Genomic DNA, 24526 nt, shown 5'->3' with positions numbered 1-24526 from the left:
GGGCAGCCCTTCAGACTCAACTGCGGGGCTGTGACGCACCGCTCCCCCGCCCCCACGGGGTGACGGGTGTATCAGCCCTGCGACATGGGTGTATATATATATTTATATGTATTGCCTTAAGTGAAAGGCAGGAAGTGATGGAATGTGACAGGGCATGATCTGGCTTGTGTTGGACAGGTGAGACTGCACATTCAGTCTGTGGTCTGTGGTGGATTTTGATCAAGTATCTTTTTAAAGGAAAACGACTTCACTGAATAAAATGGGAAATTGAAGCAAATTAAAATGTCATCAAGGTGTTACATGTTTTTGCTTCCATAATGTAGCGGCTCCCAATGTGGTGGCAGATTATTCTAAACCTATTGTCTTAAGGGGTGTGAATACTTGAGTCCGTGGAATGGAGGAGCAAGAGGATGTGAAGCTTGGTCATTCACGCGGCTTGAAGTCCATTATTACTTCTCAGCTTCTGCTTTTCAGAGGCAGTAAGGCAGTATGTTGCACATAACATGAAACCGAATTTCAGTGCTAAAGCTGTTAATATGAAGGTCTCTCTTGGTGCTTTGCCTCTCCAGCTCTATGCTGCTAACTTAGTTGAAATTAGATTTGCCTGCTGTTCAGAATGGTGGTCTAATTCCCATGACGTTGGCTTTCTCCCAATGGGCAGTTCATACGGCTGTGCTGTAGGCTGGCTAATCTATCTGTTCCCTGCTAGGAGATGTGGCAACCCCCGAGGGAATGAGAGGCATCAATGCATGTAGGTTTGAAACAAAGGAACCAGTTTCGTTTTGTATGATCTTGGGAGTGTGGAATATAGCAAGAATGGATGAGACCTCTGGGTACCTCGCCGTACATGGGCAGTCTGAATACCCACCATCCTTTGGGGTAAACCTACATAAACCTGCCATTTGTAAACTGACACCGTGGGTAATGCGCGTAAGGCTCAGAGCTGGCCTTCCCCTTCAGCGTCAGACAGGCACCCGAACTGCTGCGGGGGTGTCCAGGCCATCTTGCTCCTCCTGGCACAGCAGCTTGTTCCAAACCCATGTCCACTGGGTAGCTCTGGGGGCTGTGCAGTATTCCCGCACCATGGGGGTTGACAATCTTCTGGGGGATTGTCAATGATCAGTCTGTCCCATGCACAGGAAGAAACAATGTGAGCACAGCGCTTGCTCCTTCATGCTACCAGAATAGCAGAGGGCATGGGCAGAACAGCGTTAAGAGCATCTTGAGTGCTTAGCATTGGCAGTAGGAGTGGCAGAGCACAGTTCTCGTGCCCTTTATAGCCTGGTCTAAATGCCACTTCCACCAGTGTAATTCAGCCTATTTAGAGTCTGTCCAGTTGCACGGTGCAAACCCCTCATACGGACTCCCTGAAACTGATAAATACAGTAAGTTACTAAGATCCTGTGGACAATTCCATGAGGCTGGCTGTCTCTGCAGCCGAATATTGTGCAGCAGTGGGTGGTGAGGGGTGACAATCCCAGCTGTGAGTTATTGGCATGTCTGCACATCCCTGTCTCTGCTGGGTGGGGCTCCGGTGTTTAGAAGTGTTTAACATGCTCGCCCTCCAGTGGCAGTGCTAGTGTGTGCGATTGAAGCACATGGTGCTTTGCACACGATGGTGAAACACGCTCCGTGCTCATGGAGAAGCACGGCAGCTAAATGCCAGAGTTCATCGACTATCAGGGTTGGAAGGGACCTCAAGAGGCCATCTAGTCCAACCCCTGCTCAAAGCAGGACCAATCCCCAATTTTTGACCCAAATGGCCCCCTCAAGGATTGAACTCACAACCCTGGGTTTAGCAGGCCAAAGCTCAAACCACTGAGCTATCCCTCCCCCCAAGTTAGTAATGCCAGAGCTCCTTTGACCTGGGGTAATTGTGGAAGAGCCCTTGGGGAGTCCCTCCCTCCCTCGGAAGGCCCAGGGTTCCCCCCGGCCAATGCGGCGTGAACAAGGTGACCCCTGCTGCCGAGGAAGCCAGTCGCTCAGTGTTGACCCTAGGCCCTCGGTTAGGACCGGGCACCCTTCCCCATCCGTCCCACTTCCCAGGCTGGGCATAGGCACCCCACCTGCTGAGGTCTATAGCTCCTTCCATGACTGTACATGGCCTCCTCTCTCCTTGGGTCAGAGTTGTCCACGTCTCCCTCCATTTGGGTTTGATTCTGGATGGGGAGTAAGGTCTGATGGGTTAGGGTAGGAGGGACAGCTACGAATCTGGACTCCTGGCTTCCATTCCCAGCTCTGCTAATGGTTCTGTCTGCGGCCAGGAACCAGTAGGATACCTGCTGGCTTTGGAAAGATGTGTATTGCCAATCCATTGCTTTGAGCCCCCACTGGGCGGAGAGGTCCCATACTAGGCACTATTCAAGAGCGAGTGTTGTGGAGATTTGCAAGAAACACTTAAGAATTTTTTTTTGGGGGGGGGGGGGGGGGAGTGGGCGGCAGGACTGGCTTGTCCCCGGGGCTACAGACAGATCTTCCGGCTACAGAAGTGCCAGCCAGCGCATGTATCTGGGCATGTGGTCTTCTGGGGTGCCTTTGCGCATGGCAGGAACCTGCGGAGTCTCTGAGACATTTCCTTTGGCGGGCTCCTTGCAGCGGGCGCATGCTGCGGGGACTCAACCATTGCTATTTACTGAGTTGATGAAGTAGAACATTGACCAAAACTGGAACCAATTATGCCGCGATTAGATAAACAAGCTGGAAGTACATTAATTAATAACCACCAGCTCAAGAAGATGCAACCTTAATGAGTCCTGTGCTTTTTTCTATTATGTGTAGATATAGCCTTCTGCAGCATATTAATTAAATGTTTTAATACACTTGGGTGTTAATCTGCATTCCATACACTCACTGGGCTGCAGTCATTTTTGGATATGTCTACATGGGGGCGGGGGGAACCCTATGGCAGTGAGTCTCAGAGCCCCGGTCAACTGTGTGGCCGTTCGGACTCGGGCTCGGTTCTGAAATCCGGCAGGGCAGGAGGGTCTCAGAGCCCAGGCTTCAGCCTGAGCTTGAACATCTGTGCTGCAATTTTAGCTCCAGAGCACGAGCCCAGATCAGTCGACCCAGGCACTGAGACTCACTGCCACGGGGTTTTGTTATGCGGGTGTACTGTTTGGGGCGGGGATGGTGCATGCTGCTGGAATGATGGTCCTGTGCAGTAGATCAGCCTCTAAGCATTCCCTCCCCCCCCTAAAATCCCATCCAGGAATGTGTGTGAACCAGTTAGTGCCATGTGCGTTTCACCCTGGGCTGGTCACTGGGCAGGAAGGTCCTGGTGATGCATATTGAGACCAGAGTCTGCAAGGGCTGGGCAGCTCTAACCAGGGAATAGTTACAGGGCTCCCAGGGGGGAGTTCTTGAAAATACATCCAAATCTCCCTCCCCCTCTGGATTTCCAAGTATGTCCCACCTCTCATGTGTTTGTCTGAGGGGAAGGGCTGTTTGGAGAAGGGCTCTCTCTGTTCTTGTGCATTGTATGGTATCAAACACACGTCCACACTAAACAAACAATAGTGATAGCTCCACGTGCTAGGAAGGGGAGGGTAATTGATTATGCAGCAGTGTATAAGAGACGGGTCAGATTTTATTTTTTATACACATGCCCCTATACCGCACCGCATGCTTAGCTAAGAACAGTCTGCTTTTGATTTAACTCCTGTATGCATTTTGCCTTCCTCTGAAACCTTGGGTAGTAGCTACTACCAGATGCAGGCCACCAGGCTGAATGGAGGACTGGTCTTGATCCGGGATCTTCCTATAAAATGTCATCAAGTCCAATGTTTCTTGTCTTCGTTTTTTGTGTATCTCTATTAAAATTCTGAACTCAGTCATGCTAACAAACTGAGATAGGTGACACTCCCGGGACTGTTGCCATCTTGGCTGACAACAGGGATCAAATGGGGGGATGTCCAAAGGAAGGCAGGAGTCTCCACAGCTTGAGCTCAAGAGCCCAGCTTTGTAGCCGAGACCCGTGGCTCGGGCACAGAGGGGGACACAGAGCGTGCCCCGACCAGTGGGTTACACTCCCCTTTCTGCAGTGTGCTTTCCAGTGTGAACCCCACTGCATGGTGAGTCAGTATTCCAGATGGGGAAAGTGACCTGGCCAAGGGCAGACAACGGAGATGGACTGAGAGACTGGCAGCTCCCAGCTTTCGTTCCCAGTCTCACTCCACACTGCCCTGTGTGCCTTCACCCTCCTGTCATGTGGGTTTTCAAAAAGTGATATTTTTTTTGCCTTTTTTTTTCCATTGAAGAAACGAGTGTTTGAAATCTGTCTCTCCTCCTGAGCCCCTCCCTGCTGATACAGCTGGCTGAGTAATTAAAAGACACCGGCTGAATAATTCATATGCAAACTATTGCAAATTTTGTGGAATAAATATTTCAAATGCCCTTGGATCACCTCTACCTGTCCTGGCTCTGTGAGGGTGAGCTTGGCACATCTGCCTCGTTCCCATGGCAACAGAGTTGGGTCCCGAGTACAGGATTGTGACTTCACTGCAAAGCCAGGCTGGGCAGCACAGAATGTCTCTGTCATGTAAACCCATCCAAGTGCCAATGCCCCCTGTGAAGTCAGGTCTAAGTATTCAGGGCTCTGGCAATGCAACCGTGGTTTGAACCTGTGCCTCCCAGGCCAGTGAGCCAGCCCCACCCTCCTGGTGCCATTCCCCAGTCTGCAAACCAAGTGAAAGGGTTTGGGGTCATTCCAATGCAGAACAAAGACACATTTCAAACCCTGAAAAGTTGCTGGGAAATGTTTAAGGAATACATGGCTAGCGGGGGATCTTGTTCAGCCTGGAAGGGCTTTTGCTCATTTGGCATCCAGAGCTTGTTCTGACTCTTCCTGCTGCTGCACGGACTAAGTGTCACTTTATACTGAGTGACGGGGATGTGTCTGTCTTGAGTCCAATTCAGGAAAGCATCCCTTCGTTCCAGACCAGTCCAGAAGCACATGCCCAAGTCCCACTGAAGTCCAGCAGGATTTAAGCATGGCTGATGTACTTCCCAGAACTGCAGCCTTCTCCTGAGTTCGTATTTTTTGAGCACGCCTGAACAATGCTAACTTCTTCAGAATCCAAACTCATTGTAGAGCAACCACCTTAAATGTGATTGTAATATTCTTATTGGTAACTATTAGCAGTAAAAATGTTTTTGCCTAAAGATGCATGTAGCTGTCACAATTTGAGAGAGGTAGAAATATTTTGTAAGAGAATTTAATAATCTAAGAAGTGCTATAAATTTCCAGCATAAAACTTGCCTCTCCGCTGCCATGCCTGAGAACTCTACCCCAGTCTTAGTGGGATTATATAGTATGTCTTGATATAACTGTGTGTGTGTGCACGCATGAGAGAGAGATTCTTTAAAAATCACTTCTCCTTAGCTAAATTGCTGATTTCCACTTGAAGAACTAGAAAGTTATTTAAGGTCAAAGGAGGAGCATTAGGCAGAGGTTTCTATTTTTTTAATGACTTGATAATTTTATTTCCATTAATAACATTCCTAGCTGTGCATGCTGAGATAATGACACCGGGGTAATCAAATCTCATGCTTCCGGGCGTAAACTGATTTACTGCAAGGGTCAGGAATTCTATTTGCCCCTCACATAAAGCATTGCACAATGGCCCAGATAAATGATGCAGGGTTTTTATTTGCCTGCCTTCAGAGTGTGTTATGTTGGCCAGTGGTGGTGGTGGGATACCACCCTGGGTACAGCACTGGTCTGATCCGCTATGGCTTGCTTCCCCCCCCCCTTATGGCTGGAAGGCATGTGGGGAGAGTGGCCGGCCGTTGACTGAAAGAATGGGTGAAGTTACCAGTATTTGAAGCGCAAGAGAGCTTGCCATGACAGGTGTTAGATTCCCTACATTGCCAATGCAGACACACACAATAGCATAAGCTTTCCAGGCAAATGTGAGGGGTCCTTGTATTTCTGTGCATTTCCACTGTAGTGTGATTCACGGTGATGGGAAGAGCTTTCCTGTGGAATCACTCTAGTAATCACTCTGGATGCAGGAATGGCTTTTTCCACACCTTTGAACTGGGGGAAGAGGCTGCTGCACAAAGAAAGTCCTGCCGTGGTGAGGATGGGAGGAATGACTGACCACGAAGGCCTTGGTACATCCAGAATTATGTGGACACTCGGGTTTGCTTGATCTGTGACGGCAGTTTGGGTGTTGAATAATCACCTCTTGCTCATTGGGGTTTAAGAGATGAAACCAGCCTGTTTTGTGCTGTCCTGAGCAAAACTAAGGAGGAGGGATTAAATATTCGCACAGAGCTGAATGAGACCTTAGTGGGGCGACTGTTTCCATAAACAGTGTCCCGAACCAGACTTGACCCCAAGGATTTCAATGGTCCTAAATATTACAGAGCAGTGATGTGCTGCTAATGCCCCCACAAAATAAACCTTCCCCGAGCCTGCAAAAAGCCCTGTGTGCCAGAATACAGGATCATACCACAAGTAGGCGTGAGACTCCGATGCTTTCTCGTGTAACCCTCTCTAACCAAGGAAGGAAACAACAGTACTGGGCAAAACAAATGGACCTTGAGTCCCCCAATTCAGCAAAGCATGTGGGCAGATGTGCTTTGCTGGAAATGTTTGTACTTCCTGAAATATGCTTTCTGTTGCTAGTCCTGCATTGCACAGAGCATAGCCTGCTCTAGCCACCGGGTTCAGATAGTTCACTGGATATCTTGTCTGGGGCATCTCACTCACTCAACGTTTTGATGGGCATTTATCGGCAATTTTTTTTATAGACCATGGTTGAATTATCCAATAATAGAGTAATGGGTCAAAACCAAGGGCAGAGGTAGAAGAGAGAGAGAGAGTGTGTGTGTTCAAACTAACCAAGAAATTCAGAACTCAGTTATGGGAAAGGCACTGGACTAAGGGAAGCCTTGGCGAAGAGATTCTTAGCTGTATGGACAGTAATGTTTTTGTGCTTGGCTTTTAATACAAAACGCTTTCATTTTGGGAACCAGCATTTAGGAATTACCTATGTTTATTTACGAATATGATAAAGCTTTCTTTCTTTAGACTTGTATTAGTCAGATAATGGCTTGTTGGGACCTAGTTTTGGATTTTTCCTTCTTTTTAATACATTTTTTGTTTCATTATTCAAAAATGTGGTTATAATGATAGGCTTTTTCTATTAAAAAGAAAACAGATAAAAGCACATCACAATGATGAGAAAATATATATTCTTCTCTGCAGATACGGGTGTGGTGCAGGGAGAGGGGAAATCATTCTGGTTGTATTGGTGCAGAGCCTCTTCATGACCCTTGGAAATTAAACTCATTACTTAGAGATTTCATGTAGCAGATTTCCAGGGCTCAAGCCATTTTTGTGTGGATGGTGCAAAGGCTTCTCTAGAAGATTTTGACTGAGAGTCCAAATTAAGCCACAGAATAGCTACTGTGTATCTTCCGAGGCACAGAGTTAGTATTAGTATTGGCTTAACAAAACGATTAATTTACTTAATGGCACATGAAAGTAATTGTTTGAATGAACGTTGTAAAATAAATGAAGTCACGCTGTTTGTGTTTCAGTGAGCTATTATGAAGGGGAATATGGCACTGCTATTAACTTCCTACTGTATTAAATTCTGATCCCGTTGCTAAATACCCCATAGACATTCATGTTTATGATGTGCACACAGTTATCAAAGACAGATACTCACCAGGTCACCGTAAATTAATAAAGATTGTCCCCTGTTACTTTCAGCTCTCTGGAGCCACTGTACGCTCCTGTTGAAATGTGTGGACTATGGCAGGGTCTCCTGTGCTTCTGCAGAGCTGGCAGTGGTTCAGACAAGAGCCTTTGCAATGATATAACAGACTATAACCTTAGCCATCCCAAGACAGCTTGGATCAGATATTTAACCTCCCTTCCTGAGCCACGGACAGCTTCTTTAGAGAGCTCTTTGAGGCTTGATTCACTTCCTGGCAGCACAGTGGAGAAATCACCCCCTAAGGACTGCTGCTTGTGTATTGAGAAGTTATTCTGAAAAAGCTATTCCTGATTAAATCCATGTGTGAACACTCTTATTCCAGAATGGGAGTGCCTTTATTCCAAATTTAGTTTAATCCTCATTGGAAGTGGATTAAGCTAAGGGTATGTCTGCACTAGAAACTTGAGTCGACCTACATTTGGTTGACTTAGAGCCACCGCAGTCATTACTGTGAGCGTGCATGTCTACACTCCTCTTCTGGGTTGGTGGTGCGCATCCCAACCTAGAGCGCTTCCACTGACCTAAGAGGGGCAATGTGGGGAGGTGAGAGCCTGGTTTCTAAGCTCCCCTGGCAGCTCCCCTCCAGGAGCCCGGCTGCCTCACAGGCTCCTGGTGGGCTGCCCCCCTCCCGCCTCCCATTCCCAGGTGGGAGCAGGGTCTGGCCACCTGGGCTTCTCACCCCAGCTCCCAGCCAGGAGTGGGGTTCAGCTGCTCAACTCTCTGGGGGAGCTGGGCGCAGCTGGGCTCAAGCTGCCCTGCTTTCTTGTCAATTTCGTGACTGTGAAATTGACAAGACAGACGTGTAAGGGATGCTGTGTCCTACAGACTCTACCTAGCCCTAACTACTCTGACATAAGCCCTACACCTCTCGTAAAGGTGGCGTTATTATGTCGGTGTAGCAGGGCACTTACATTGGTGGGAGCAAGGCTGTAGTGTCTACACTGATATAATTAGGGAGACCTAAGCTGTGTTACATTGACCTAACTGTGTAGTGTAGACCAGGCCTAATTCAGAAAAAGTCCTTATTCTGGAATAAGAGCGCCAGCATGTGGACTTACTCAGGAATAGCGAATCTGCTTTAAATTCACACCCTACCTTATTGTGGATTAATTTTTGTATGTAGACAAGTCCATAGCCATCTACCTGGAAATGACCTAATACAGGTGATGGGATTGTGCACTCTCACGGGCAGAATTTTACTTGTATTTTTTTACTGTCCCTTTTCCCTTCCACTCCCCAGATCCTCCCAAAAGAAGTCCATTTGAAATAATACAGCAGAATTGTCATGTGTTGAAATACCAGACTGTCTGATATCTACAGAGTTGAAAAAAAAACCCAGCCCAAACAACGCATCTGGATTTTAAAAAAATTTCCAATACCATTTTCAGTCTGGTTCCCTGGGTGGGGTGCTGGCTGGGTTTGTTGTAACTACAGAAATTAAGTGGAACAGGAGTGCCTGAACTTGCACAAAAGTGTGTTTTGTTTGATTATTCCTGTCGTTAGCGTTTAGCCTCTATGCAGTTGGATTAAAATGTGGAGAGAGAGAGAATAGGTGACGACATCATAATACTGCTGTATAAAGGGAAATAATGCCAGTATTTCTTTATATGCTTATCCAGGCCCTAAAAAGGGTAAGATGGGAATAACACCTCTTTCTCCAATGGCTTATCCTCCCACAGGGGTTGGGAGTTGCTGCAAAGGGATCATTAGCAAAACACATCTGGCAGCATCTTTTATACAGATGCTGGACTTTGGTATTTTCTGAACTAATAGCTTGAAGATTGTCTTTAAGGGAGAGGAGCTTCTTGTGATTGTAATGGGGGTGAAATCATCCATGCTTTGTATCCTTGGGAAAACAAAGTAGTCCTAGCCAGTGTCTGCCAAGAGAAACTATACTGTAATATCTTGAATGCCCACGATATTTCCTTCCACTTAATAGGAAAGAACTATGCCGTCTCAAATACTGTGGTGCAAAAACTGTTGGTGAATGTTGAATGGCACCCGCTGTACTCTTGAGCCTTGATGTGGGCACTTTGGGCCCATAATCTTGCAGTAAACAGACGCAACCTGTTCCAGACGTATCCTGATCCTCTGTGGGTCCTTGCCCACTATATATTTTTCTTATCTGGCTGTCTATAATGAAGTCAGTCCTGTCCCCTCCTCTGTCAAAGGTACAAGAAGGTTCTTTGATCCACATGGCTTGGTCATCTTTTGACTCTGAAGAATATTTAGTGCTATAAAATCAATGATACAGCCCAGGTATCTTTGATTGGATTGCAGGCTATTCCCTTGCAGCTTTGCCTTTCTGTATCTTTCGTGCTTCTGGTGAAGGTGTCATGTTTGATGAATGAGTTCATTTATAAATGGAGATTTGATTTTTGGCTATGAGTTTGATTTCATGGAGCCAGAAGTTGGGCTGTGTTTCAGGAGGACCGAGCTAGATTGCAGAGTTTGAAGCAGTAATCCCCTTTGAAAAACAAACTGGCTCCCAGTCCTGCACTCAGAAGGCTTTCGAAAAGACTAGGGAGGCATATTTTGAAATGACTTGGATCTTTACAAGTAATCTCTAACGCTCTGCATTCACATACAACAGGCCTGGTTGGTATTCCTCCTCTGGAGCAGAATACTGGGTAAAATCCTGGTTCCATAGAAATCCGTGGCCAGGATTTTACACATTGCTTTTTCCTTCCCCCACCTAGAGTTCTGGGGCTCTCTTATTTGATTCAATAATAGGTAGATTAGACAAGCTGACTTTCCAAATTAACCCTTTCACTGTCATCACCCACAGCCCAATTTAGCACCCGACGGAGCCTCTTGCTAGTGGTTGTATCCAGTGGCGAAGAGGAGGTGTTCTCCCTCAGCTTTCAGCAGAGGGGCAGCTACATCCTCTTGCACATTTTTAACCCCTTGTTGTCTGTGCTTCAATGCATCCAGTGGGACTTCTCATCTGGAATATCGTCTCCTCAGCCCGGCCACCTGACCACAAATGAGATCGTGCTTCGAATGCTTGGCGGCTCTTGGACCAGGAGCTCGGCGCGGCTCTCGGACCGGGAGCTTGGCACGCAACTCTTTGACATCTAATCTGGTTCCGCAGCCTAATTTTATTTGATAATGCTACAATCCAGTTAGAAGCACTTGAGGTCTCCTGCACATCTCCCCTCCCCCACCTGCTTTATCTCCTCTGATTACTTCATTTTGAATTCAGTTAAAATGGTCTTTAGCCCACGCTCACGGAGCACTGGGGAGAGAGAACTATCTCCTCGTTCTGGAGCCAGCGGCTCATGGGAATTGCCTGGTTCCAGAAATGATGGAACCTCTCTTCGTCGTTCTTCTGCAGCTTCCCCGCAAATTCCCCGAGAGAGGCTACAGTCCTGTTCTAACTGTAGAGCTTAGAAATGACGTCCCCGCCTCTTGCGATTCCCAAGGCCGTCCTCCCAAAACGGGCTTGAGCACTGAGTTTACCAAGAAATTCAAAGGACATGGGACTTGCTATGTCTGCGTTGTGGGTGTTTGGCTGCCCCCCTTCCACCCTGCCCCCCACCCCGGCTGTTGACTCCCTGCTCTCACGTCAGGCACCTGTTTTGGGGTTTGCTTTTTTGCTCTGGGGGTTTTTGTTTTGTTTTGGTTTTGGTTTTGGTTTTTTTGCAAGTAAGTATTTAAAACTCATGTGATAAACCCACTGTGTCCCTTTGAACCCGCCCTGTGGTTGTGGAACATAGTTCCTTTTCCAGCATATGCAGAGATTAGATGGGTTATGTTTACTGATGTTTGTAACTAGTGGAAATCAACAACAACATGACATACACCTTTGCTGAGGCTTTCTCCCAGAACTTGGCTGGGTTTTTTTTTTTTTTTTTTGGAAAGTCAGTCCGATGTTTATTTAATGCAACCAACTACTGCTTGACAAGTCAGTGCTTTCCACCAACCCAAGGAGCAGAAACTTTCACTGGCTTCATAATCCTTTGTTGAGATGCAGCCTTTGTTGTAGAGGGTATAGACTTCTTGGTTGCCTGCTTAGCCACCTTGGCTTCTTTGGCAGCCCTAATAGCTTGTTCCTGCTGGGTCTTTCGCACTTCAGGCTTCTGATTTCTCTTGGCCATTCTTTCAGCCAAAGAGGCACCAGTGATAGCCCTCTGGAACTTGACGGCACAGCCTGTGCGCTTCTTTTCTATTTCTTCAGACTTCCCCTTCTTCGTTTGCGCCTGTTCTTAGAGTTTCCCTCCAGTCTCTAGCTCTCTCATGTTCTCTGGCCCAAGGAGAGGCTCCCATCTCCTGTTTTGTATTCTAGCCCCACTTGCAGCATGACTCATTGTAATTATCCTGACTCTGAATTCAGGGCTTTCGCAGCTGACCTGGAGTGGCTCAACAGAAGAGCCCTGCATTAGAATCTGCCACCCTGATTAAACTTCCCTCATGTCTAATTTGCCCTTGCAATGGTCATCACTTTGCTCTTTCTATTGTCCTTCCTAGGACAGTGAAGGGCATTTTCAGCCCAGGCACTAATCTATATCCTGAACCTATTTCTTGAGCCTCTTGTTCTTCGAGGGAAATTTAAATTCAAATCAGTGCTGTTCTCTTCTTATAGAAAAACCCTGGATCTCATTCTTCGTTTTATTTTACTGTTTGCAATGTGCGGTTTTTAGTTCTCTCCTCTCAGAAATAGAGTTTTCAAAGGTTTCAGAGTAAAAAGAAAAGGAGTACTTGTGGCACCTTAGAGACTAACCAATTTATTTGAGCATGAGCTTTCGTGAGCTACAGCTCACTTCATCGGATGCATACCGTGGAAACTGCAGCAGACTTTATATACACACAGAGAATATGAAACAATACCTCCTCCCACCCCACTGTCCTGCTGGTAATAGCTTATCTAAAGTGATCATCAGGTTGGGGGCCAGATTTCCAGAGGCGTTTAGGCCCCACAAGATGCTTATAGGCACTGGGTAGTGTTTACAAATGTACCTAAGCAGGTTAGGTGATGGACTCCCTCTAAAGTCAGTGGGAAATGGGTGCCTGTGTTTTGTGGATCCCACTAAATGCCTAATTGCATCTTTAGGTGCCTAAATATCTTTATAACTCTAGCCCTAGTTTGTTTAGGAGCACATGTTCCATTGATAGTTTTAAATGGGATTAGTGTTCATAAATGACGTATGCACTCTTGAAAATCTCTCCCTACATGTTTGTTTTATTTAGACTATTGGCAGGAACTCTCCTATTATGTCTAAGTGTCAGGACCCTGGTCTAGGACCCTGGTCTTGAAACTGGGCCCACCAAGTTCTTGGGAAGCAGCTTTGGCCATTGTACCACACCAACTCATTGAATTACCAGGGAATTCATAGACCTGGGTGGGCTAGCTTTCAGCGGTTCCACGACCTGCTTCCTGATTAGCCACATGGTCTTGACTCTGGTTGGTAACCATATATATTTCCTGCTTCCTGTCTGGCCTTGTCTGAGCAACAAGCCATTGTCTGCTGGTTGCTACTCAGACGCTCCTGGCCTGCTTTGCTGCCTCACCTGACCCTGCCAGCAGCCTTGCTCTGCCTTCCCCTTGGATTGCATCTCCTGGCTGTTGGACCTCTTGTGTGAACTCTGATCCCTGATCTGGACTGCCCTCTGAGCCACCTGACTCCTGGGCGTTATGCTAAAGCACTTAACACACTTTTGGTTGCTGTACAAGTAAAAATAATAAAGTGAAATCCTTCCTTCAAAACACAATGTATAATTGGAATGTGGAACTCATTGCCACATGAAGTCATTGAGGCCAAGAATTTAGCAAAATTAAAATGTGGATTATACATTTATATGGATGAAAAGAATATCCAGTTAATACTAATCGGAAATTTTTGTTAAACCTTGTGCTTCAGGGCCTTAGCCAATCTCTAACTATTAGAGAGCTGGCAGATTATCTCACATCTGTTAATGCAGGATTCTTACATCTTCCTCTGAAGCATTTCTGAAGCACACCACCATTAGGGACAAGATACTGGATTAGATGGACCGCTGGTATGATCTGGGATGGCAGTTCATTTCTTCTTAACCAGCAGGAGGAAGAGAAGGAACTTCACAGTCCTGCGTTTGAACAGAATGTTCATTACGTGTGTATTTACTTTGTATTAATCATTCCTGTTATGATCAATGTCTATATTAACTCAAAAAGAAAAGGAGGACTTGTGGCACCTTAGAGACTAACCAATTTATTTGAGCATAAGCTTTCGTGAACTACAGCTCTCTTCATTGGATGCATTCAGTGGAAAATACAGTGGGGAGATTTATATACATAGAGAACATGAAACAATGGGTGTTACCATACACACTGTAACGAGAGTGATCACTTAAGGTGAGCTATTACCACGAAAGCTCATGCTCAAATAAACTGGTTAGTCTCTAAGGTGCCACAAGTACTCCTTTTCTTTTTGCGAATACAGACTAACACGGCTGCTACTCTGAAACCTATATTAACTCAGTTTTCAGTCAGTATTTCAATATAATGTCAGTCAGTTACGCAATGCATAAGCGTATGGGACACAGATATTTTTAAGGAAGCTGAATAGAGCTGCGGATATCTTTGTAGTTTTAATATTGAATTTACTTTTTATTTTTTTCCCTAGTAAGAGACGCCAGAAACCTAGTTCCTATGGACCCTAATGGCTTGTCAGACCCTTATGTGAAACTTAAACTAATCCCCGACCCGAAAAGTGAAAGCAAACAGAAGACCAAAACTATAAAGTGCTCTCTGAATCCTGAATGGAATGAGACTTTTACATTGTAAGTAGAGTAACACAAATTTAATATTGTAAAGTAGACCCTCTTGTCTCCAGAATGATTGTGAATGTGTTTGCTGGGCTTTAATTATCTGAAATATTCAGCTGATTCAATGGAGAAGTAACTTTTTTCCTGTCATAATAAATGTCTTTGGAAATGCTTTAACTTCTGCTCTGTGCACTGATCAAAGTCTTGCATTTCAATGAAAGAACTCTACATTCTCCATTTGAAATGTGCACTATCAGCAAATTAAACATTAAAGAAACATATTGTCGCCGAAGACCATCACTTCATTTCATATTCATTTATTTATTGAACGCACGCGCGAAACATGTGGAATTGCGGCGATAACTTCCACTACAGAAATTTTGCTTCTTCCCCCCCCTCCTTTATTGCAGTCAGCTGAAAGAGTCGGACAAAGACAGAAGGTTGTCAGTGGAGATTTGGGACTGGGATCTGACCAGCAGAAATGATTTCATGGGGTCTTTGTCGTTTGGGATTTCTGAGCTTCAGAAATTAAGCGTTGATGGATGGTAAGACTCAATTTGCTCTAAAGCCACAGAGCTCTCAACACAGCAGTATCACCTTGTACCCAGTAGGAAAAGACCTGGCAACCTGTCATTCTGTGGAGGGCTACCAAACTGTTCAAACAACCATTTTAGCCCCTAAGTCCCCTGTGTTCCACACAACACATCCCATCACTCTGATTGCTGCCAGTGATTTACATCCACAATAAAGAATCATGCAGCTGAGGTCCTAGAATGAGACTAGTGAAGGGAGGTATTCCTACCGCATTTTGCAAAAGGAAAAGGAGGACTTGTGGCACCTTAGAGACTAACCAATTTATTTGAGCATAAGCTTTCGTGAGCTACAGCTCACTTCATCGGATGCAACTCCGATGAAGTGAGCTGTAGCTCACGAAAGCTTATGCTCAAATAAATTGGTTAGTCTCTAAGGTGCCACAAGTCCTCCTTTTCTTTTTGCGAATACAGGCTAACACGGCTGCTATTCTGATACCGCATTTTGAATTTCCTTCACTGGGTGACTTAAATTGTGTCTCCCCTTCACTGTGCCTTTTTGTCACACATTGTTGTGTTTCACGTTTTGGTTCTGGCTGGTTGTGAGCTCTGAGGGTTTCTCATGTGTATAGGCCAGGGGCAGCCAAACTTACTGACCGTCCAAGCTGCATACGGCAATCTTCAGAAGTTGGAGAGCCAGGGTACACTTGCTGGGGCTCCAAGCTTCAGCCCCATTCCTGATGAAGCTCCGAGCCCTGGCAGGTGCTCCTTGTGGGGCTGAAGCCCCAAGACCCCTCTCCCTGCTGGGCAGAAGCAGGAGGTGACACCTGTTGGGGGAGGGTGCGGCGCATGCACATGTGGTCACTCTCCCCCCTCCGCCTTCTCCCCCCAATTTTTGTCAGGGTTGCTGGCCCCACTTGGTCACATGGTGCCACCAGGCCCCCTCCCCACATGGCAGCTATTGGAGCTGGCAAGCTGGGAGCTGTGTTTGCTGCTGCCTCGCCCCATGGAGCTAAAGCAGCAGGCCCTTCCCTGCAGCTCCCAGCTCTTTTCCGCTACTTCTCCCCAAGGAGCGAACACCTGGCAGCTGCAGCGCGGGGCTGCTGATGGGAAGAGTGAGGGTGTGCCTGGGTGTGTGTGACTCACGCTGTTGTGGGCGGAGCAAACCTTTAAATTATGTCCCCCACTTTCAGCAGGCCCCAATCATCTCTGGCAGAAGCCCCTAACCCCACCACCCTGCCGCAGGGCAGAAGCCCCGAGCCTCCCCACCAGTCTGGTAGGTGGAGAATGGGCAGGGGTGTGAGGGGCTCTGTGAGTCGCACTTTAACTGTAAAAGAGCCACATGTGGCTCGTAAGCCACAGTTTGGCCATCCCTGGTCTCGGCACACATCAGAATGATACAGCATTTAATTCATAATCCCAAATTCCAGCATTTGTTCTGCATGTTAGTACGTAGGTTTCAAAATCCCAAATGTATTGGGCTACAAGGGAGCATGAAAAATGTAATCAGGGTGATTTTAACAATAGTCTCTTGGCTTTACTTACCCAGCAAGGAGCCTTTGTGTTGATCACAGTGTGAATACAAAGAAAAGCCAGAGTGGTAGCTAGTTAAGGGAGAGAGTCGAGAAGAACATGAATTATGTCAGAGGCTGTTGCTTCTGCAGTCCATGGACTAGCTGAAATGATGATTAGAGGTTTCTTCCAATGAAATGAGAAATCCTATCCAAAGCATGTAATTATTGTCACTTGTTACCATACGAAAGATGAACACAGTGGGTCCATAAAAATCATCTTGTATGGGATCTGTTGATTTTCATGTTATCTTCCCCAGCAGGTTTCATGCCATTTTAATTTCCTTTTGTAGTCACTGCGGCTTGAGAGATACCTTACCTTACCATGTGAAGTATAGTAATTTAAACTGGTATTGTATGCGTCTTGCAAACAAAAAACCAGACCGGACCACTTATTATGGGAGGCAAAAAGCTTCCCTGGATTCTCCACTTTTTCTTTGAAGAAACTGCTTTGCAGATATAGAGGGAAAAGTGTGTAAGAGCCCGTATTTCTAATTTAACTCCGAGCAGTTAGAGAAGGAACGTTTCGAAAACAGAATAATCAACAAGTGCCCTACAACTGTAATTTGTTATTTTTAACTGGTGGTGGCATTCCAGAACAAATATGCCTGTACATCACCCTATTACTATATTATCTTGTCCAGGTTCCCACTTGATCCTGCAGAATAGCTCCTGGGGGCATGGGAGGGGGAAGAAAGGAGGAGGGGGGTGGTGTGTGTGTCAAGAAGGCCTGATAAGGCATTTGTAAATATTAAGTAGGTCCACCCCTGTTTAAGGCGAGGAATGGGACTACACCTTTTCCACCTCCAAAATCTGGGTTTCTGGATAGAAGTGTCTGTATCGTTATAAAAGTACAGAGCAGCTCCAGGAGTAGCCTCTCCAGAACCGCCAGGAAGGTGCACGGCTGGGCTGCGTGCTGCTCAGTGATGGGTAACTTACCTCGCTAGTGGAACACAGTGCTCTGGTCCGGTTATATTAGTACCTCCTTCCTGGCAGGCTTTTCTGCTAATGAAATAGTCGTAACAATACCCTGCCTCTCACATTTGGAGCTCTGAGTGCCTGGCAAACGTCAGTGATGCCTCTCAGCTCCCCTGGAAGGCAGGTCTTACGGGCCCCATTGTGCAGATGGAGAAGCTGAAGCATAGAGACAGAGGCTCCCTGCAACAATGAGATCAGGAACTAGAGATCCCATCTCCCGAAACCACGTTCAGGTCCCCTGGGCCTCATTCCCTTAAAATATACCTGAAATGGAGGCAGTGTCTCTCTCCTGGAAAGAAACTGAATTACAAATTCCTCCAAGGTTTATGGTTGCCTGCAGGAATGTGTGCTCTCCAACTGGGATCAGTCCATCGCCCCCTCCTAGTGCAATGGAAAGCATGATACAGAGTTTCGCACTGAGTTTTAAAAATCGTGTAAGTGGAAATCTAAGTAACTTTCCTTGTCACAGCATTTGGCTAGAATAAACTCTGGGAGAAGGCTCTGATGCATATTTCATATCTAAACAACTGCAGTTAATGGAGAAAGCTGGCCCAAAGGAAGAGGCCGTCTCTGTATTATGCAAATACCACTTTGTTCATTCACTGCAGACACAAGCCTCTCTAGATAACATCCAGCCGATAATGATAATGGCCCCAGCCCCTCGCAGGCTGCTGTAGAAAGGAATTCGCTGATGGAGCCCAGGCTTTGCCTGGGGCTGAATAAAATACCTCAGGTCTGAATGACATTTCCAAGATTTCTGTTAATTGCTGGCTAAACTCTCCACCCCCCTCCCTCTCCCCCACCATTTATGTGGAAATCTTTGCTTTGTTTCACACTTTGTGGCTGTGGCTGTTCTCCAAGGCAGTGGAAGCTCGCTTTGAGAGGGGATGCAGATGATAGGAGGGGGAGTAGGGTGGGCGATGTGCATGGGGAGCTACTGAGACTTGAGTGGGTGGGCAGCTGGCTCCAGGCTGGGAAGGCGGGTCCCGGCCATTTCCATCTCTCTCACTGGCTGCCGAGGGTAGCTGCTCCCAGCCCTGGCCCAATCACCTAGGTTCTGGCCTGCTCCCCAGCAGGTGCTGCAGCATCTGCTCTAGCCCTCCATGTCCTGCTCTTGCTACCCGCAGTTTACAGGGAACATGGGTTCCCAGATCATGCAGCGGAACGACACGCCGGAGCAGAAACAGCCATTGCAGCTGCACTAGCCCCACCGTCCCTGAGTGCTCTGGCGACAAGCAGCTGGCCTGCTCTTCCGGTCCTGGGCCCCCCGGGAGCCGATCGGGTCAGCAGTGCCAAAGTCTCTATCTCGCTGGTGCTACTACCAGTTTCACTGCCTTGGTTGAGAGGGCAGGATTCAAAACCCACTGAAGTCAATGGAAAGACTGACTTCAATAGACTTTCAGTCGGGCCCCTAGTTTAAACCAGGTTTCAGAGTAGCAGCCGTGTTACTCTGTATTCGCAAAAAGAAAAGGAGGACTTGTGGCACCTTAGAGACTAACCAATTTATTTGAGCATGAGCTTTCGTGAGCTACAGCTCACTTCATCGGATGCACACTGTGGAAACATGCATCTGATGAATGCATCCGATGAAGTGAGCTGTAGCTCACGAAAGCTTATGCTCAAATAAATTGGTTAGTCTCTAAGGTGCCACAAGTCCTCCTTTTCTTTTTAGTTTAAACCAGGCTCCAATGGCTCCTGGTGTCTATAGCACTTGGCAAAAACGCCTATCAAGGTGCCTCGTTGAAGGGCATTATGCTGTTGTATGTGGGGAGGAAAACAACCAAACACTAAAGGATGCCAGCTCAGCCTAGAGATAACACTCCCACCTGCATGGTGTTCCAGAGACACAGCAGGAAATCTGATGAAGGGGGTATTGTGAGTATAAAGTGTTGGGTTCTTTCAAACCCAGGAGATCATCATAGGTGTAGAAGGAAAAGGGAATGGAGCAGGACAGTTGTGTTTAACAGCCAAGCCAAAATGAGGCTGGGGCCATCTGTCTCAGATCATAGAATCATAGAATATCAGGATTGGAAGGGACCTCAGGAGATCATCTAGTCCAATCCCCTGCTCAAAGCAGGACCAATCCCCAATTTTTTTCCCAAATCCCTAAATGGCCCCCTCAAGGATTGAACTCACAACCCTGGGTTTAGCAGGCCAATGCTCAAACCACTGAGCTATCCCTCCCCTGGTTTAGACCCAACAAATCCTGCATCTTGGCAGGGGGTTAGACTAATGACCCTGGCGGTCCCTTCTAACCCGGTGGTTCTGTGATTCTGTGCCTGGTGTCTGAGGTTCAGGCCTGTCTTAGTTATGTGCTGTTCTTGCTCTTTCCATCTAGGTTTAAACTGCTGAGCCAGGAGGAGGGGGAATACTTCAACGTCCCGGTTCCCCCGGAGGGAGAAGAGGGAAACGAGGAACTCAGACAGAAATTTGAGGTGAATGGAGTTGTCTCAAATGCCCATCACCTTTCCTTATAGCCAGCACTACGTGGGGGGCCTGAAGACCTGGGGTGAAAGGTCGTTCTCAGTAAAGGGCATTTCCTGCCTGCCCACATCTCACCAAGGAGGGAGAGAAGATCAATGAGGAGAGCTCTGCTCCAACCCCATGCTCTTCCCCTCCCCTTTTCTACCTGTACAGCCATAGGGCAGGGCTTCATTCGCTCTTGTGCCCCTCTGTGGGTAGCCTGCCCACGTTCATCCCACCCAGAGCTGTGCACTGGTTTTGTGGGGCGGGGAGGGGAGTTATTTCTTTGCATTTAACTAAAGATCACTTCAGAGACTTGAAGCCTCCCAGCTGTTTTTACCTGGATGCATTAAGTGATCAGTGCAGAAGCTTACTAAACTCATGGGTATATTTGGAGGTAACACTTTTACTGTGTATGCAGTGTGGGTGCAGTCACGTCGGCCCTAGGACATTAGAGAAACAAGGTGGGTGAAGTATCATCTTTCGCTGGACACTTTGTTGGTGAGAAAGACAAGCTTGCAAGTTTTGGAAAGCTTGTTTCTCTCACCAAGAGAAGTTGGTGTCCATGAACACTCCCCCCCCACCCCCAAAGTTGGAAGGAGTAACCCTAAGGAACATTGCTGTTCTAGGCATTCATTCTATTTACTCTGTTTCCTGGGACTCCGTACATGCAAAAGACACAGCAATTAACTGAGGTTTTCTGCTTCTGAACAGCCATTTGTTTAATGACATGAGAAAACTTGCCCCAATTTGTCCAGTCTTCAAATAGCAAAACTCCAGAGTTGGAGGTTTTGTGCACAACGTTCAAGCCTTTGATTATGGAGGTTGAGGCCAGATCTGCAGCTGGTGTAGATCAACAAAGCTCCATCAAAGTCCATGGAGCGAGGCTGATTTACGCCAGCTGAGTGTCTGATGCTGTGCAGTGAGCCCTAGACCCAAATTTGCTTCAGCAATGAGTGACCGCTGTGGAGCTGCATTTGTACACGTGCATTTTCTCCACTGAGTCCACAGCCCATCTGAATGTTAACTAGGCATTGAGGACACGCAATAGGATTTTTACTTGACAACCTTTAATTAAATTCTGCACCATTGCTTCAAAGAGAGCTTCCAATATCTATTGTTTGGGCCCAGGAGTCCTAATATTTGTCTTCATAAGAGCACTTGGCTTGAGTGGGTATTAAAGGTTGTCATTAGTAAAGCATACTGCAAATCACGTTTGATCTTAACATAAACATTTAGACCCTATAGACTCAGTGACACTGTGCGTTTCTACGCCCTTTGTGTGTTTTAAAATAGCAGCTCAGATAAGTAGAACCAACTGCAGTGGATTATTTCATAAATTAGATGGCAAGGCTGCGGAAGGTATAGATCCAGTATGCAGATTCACTAGGGCATGAAGTTGTAGCGGGGGGGCATCAGCTATACGCTGATGACTGTTGGTGCTGATAGGAGTTATTTCTAATTTATTGCATGAGTTAACCCTGTCACTTCTCTACAATATTGTATTTTAATTTGAAAAGATCTGTGTGTGTTGATTTTAGCTTTTTTGGAACTGTGCAGTAGCCATCAATTGGAGAAGCTATTTTAGGAGGTGAGATGTGTGCACAGGATTCTTTATGTCATCTACAATTAAGCTAGAAAAGCATTGCACTGAAGTAAAATTTTGGATAGCTTTGGTTTGTAGTAGTCTGTGCTAATGAGAGCTCAGATCAGAGCCACAGATCTATAATTTACAGTAGGCATGAAGCTGTGATCCAATCAGGCTGTGTTTTTTTGTTTGTTTTTTAATTTTTGGCAGCTTTTATATTTCTTATTTAAACACAAAGCTTTTTAATAAACTCAGCTTTACCATTTCATTCTCAACTCTTTAGATTTGATCTCTTTATTAGGATTTGAGATTATACAATTTTTGTATTTGTCAGAATGAACATAAATGTAGCCAGAAGAGGAAATCATTACGTTAATACACTTTCAAGGCTATCTTTTAATTTTAAGAAGGATGAAGATCATGTCCTGTGATGGCCTAACATACACTTGATGTCAGAACATTGGAAGCGTTGTTTGAAATTGCAATTTTACTCACAGTTTTGAAGTACGATATAATGGAATTTATTAATCTGTTTTATCTGTAGTCGGTGTGGTTATAAATTAATATGATTAATGAAGATAAACTAAGATATTGATATAATTGGATTGGAGACCAAGTTTGGAGAGGAATCCTTAAATGATTCTGCACACGTTCTGTTTCCTATGTTGTGTTCTGGTAACCTCCAGTGTATTATCTAATATTTAGGGTGGTGATCTCTTTCATCTTTGAGAGGATAACATTCCTGTGAATTGACACTTGTTAGGAATTGGTCCTTAATAGGCGTTTTGTACTAAATTGTTAACTGACAAAGTGTTGACGGAATCCGTGGAGGAGCAATTGGGCCCTATACACAAGTTAACGAGTTACCTTTTAATACTGTAGATAGCACTTCTTCCCTTGCTTGGTGTGCCTGCACAATGACGCTGTCTGACATATTAGGAATTGGAAGCTAAATTCATTGGGCCATAGACTGATTGGCAAGGCCAAGTGACAGCAAAGGTCAGATTGGTCATGGTGCATTTGTATGAAATACACAGTGCAAATGCAATGAAAAATGGCGGCAGCATCAGGCTAATGTGTCTGAAGGGAGGAGCTGGAAGCGAGCAAAGCCCCTTTTTGGAAGCTGGGTTCCAGGCGTCAGTCCCCTGAGAAGTGTCACACTGGTGGGGCACACTGACCTAGTTACATGCAGAATCTCTTCTGTAGCATTTGTGCCTCTCAGTGTTTCTCGTCAGTTACTTGTCATATCAAAAAGCTTCTGTGGAACATTGGAAATAGTTGTGTGTTCCAGTTTACTGTATGCAAACCCACAGCATTTTGGTGACTGTGTGGAGAAAATAAGGGGAAGGAAAAAACCTTCTTTCTGCAGGATCCCTGTATCCTACCATCTGTTCAATTACTGACATGTGACCCTCACAGCCAGGATGCAGGCTGATGTGCTGCGCCAAACTCAAACTTGTGATAATCAGCTACTAGAAGAGACAGGGATTTCGGCTGAATAGCTGCTCAGGGGAATCCTTTTAATTGGCACAGACAGTGCTGGAAAGAAACATGCCTGGGAAGTGATGGTCAGAATTCACTCAAGGTCCCAGGGGTTCCTGGAGCTGAAGCGTGTGCACGGAGCCTTGCAGCATGGACTGTCCCAAGGTGAATTAGCCTGACTTAGCTGCTACAAGCACAAGGTTGTGTCATGAAGCCTAAAAAGGACCTCAATGCAGGATGTTAATGCCACCTATAAGACACCATGACTTGGCTGCTAGCAGCACCAGGGACCTGCTCCAAAGCCCATGAAGTTAGTGGGAGTCTTTTCACTGTATTTTCAGTGGGTTTTTTGATCTGACCCTATAAGAGCTTCCTAAGGGAGAATCTTTTATTTGGGGCTGGGTAGGCCCCAGTGGCTCTTTCCTAGAATGGCAGTTGACTCAGTCTCCTCCCTGGTTTCTCATCATAGTAAAAGCCTCATGAAGGTGACTATATTGCATTTGGAGAGCTGTAATCTGTCCATAAATTGTGTGTGAAATGAAATCGCAGGTCTAGTGGACATCGTTCTAAATTACACAACTATCATACATAGCCTAGTTATTTCTTTGCGTAGATATGTAGTGTCTCATAATGCTCAAGTGTGTCTTGCCTGTGTACTCAAGAGGAAACTAATGCAGCTTTAATATGGCTCTTGTTGACCTACAGTGCTATGACTGAATAACACTGTACTTCACACCAGACCTAATGTAACAATTAACAATCTTCCTCCTGTTCTTGGATTTGTTGACATTGCAATGGAATCACATTAAAGCACGTCCCAGACCAGAAATAAATTCAGAATGATCTCAGTTCAGTATTCCAGTCCATGAGGATACTCTAGCCTTCTTTAGTGCTTCCTTACAACATAGATTTGCTGGGAACTGAAAATGTGATTTAAGACAGAAATCTCTAACTCGCCTGTCCGTTCAGCAACAGCCTTCCTAGGGTGTCCTGAGAGGTCATGGGAATGCATTGTGACACTAATTGTAATGCAGCAGGCAAGAGTTCTGTCATTTCAGTTAAAATGATAAGGGATAAAAAGAATCCACCAATCGATTTGCATTAGTACTGCTTGATCCTGCTTTTCTGGGCAGCACAAATCAATAGGACAAAGTTTCAGTCTTATATTCTGAGATGCTGTAGAAAACATTGCAAAGGAAGTAAACATGAAAAGAATGATACGGAGCACTGTATGCTACAGAAGACATGTTAAAATGCGTGTCTGCGTGCCTTTTTTCAGCAACTTATGGCCCCTCTGTTCTGTTTAGCATGCAGTGTTATTACTGTCTGAAATATTGATTGCCATATGCCTTTCTGTGAGCTTCCTTCAGACTTATGCCTGCAACTGTAAGTACCCTAGGTTTAACAAAGAGTTCCGAAACAGGCATAGAGTGAAGC

General features: G+C 45.9%; 1 protein-coding gene across 2 annotated transcripts in view; it reads left to right on the top strand.

Moving 5' to 3' along the window:
- PRKCB (protein kinase C beta) overlaps positions 1–24526 on the top strand; it is a 250814-nt gene that overhangs the window by 154350 nt on the left and 71938 nt on the right. For both annotated transcript variants that reach the window (XM_048866172.2, XM_048866171.2), the window contains exons 6-8: positions 14336–14492; positions 14888–15022; positions 19895–19991. In XM_048866172.2, coding sequence (XP_048722129.1) covers positions 14336–14492; positions 14888–15022; positions 19895–19991 — 389 coding nt within the window. The remainder of the gene's footprint in view (positions 1–14335; positions 14493–14887; positions 15023–19894; positions 19992–24526) is intronic.

Source organism: Caretta caretta, chromosome 10 (genome assembly GCF_965140235.1).
Source record: "Caretta caretta isolate rCarCar2 chromosome 10, rCarCar1.hap1, whole genome shotgun sequence".
NCBI lineage: Eukaryota > Metazoa > Chordata > Testudines > Cheloniidae > Caretta > Caretta caretta.
Note: the sequence above shows the minus strand (reverse complement) of the source record. Positions and strands in the feature narration are given on the sequence as shown.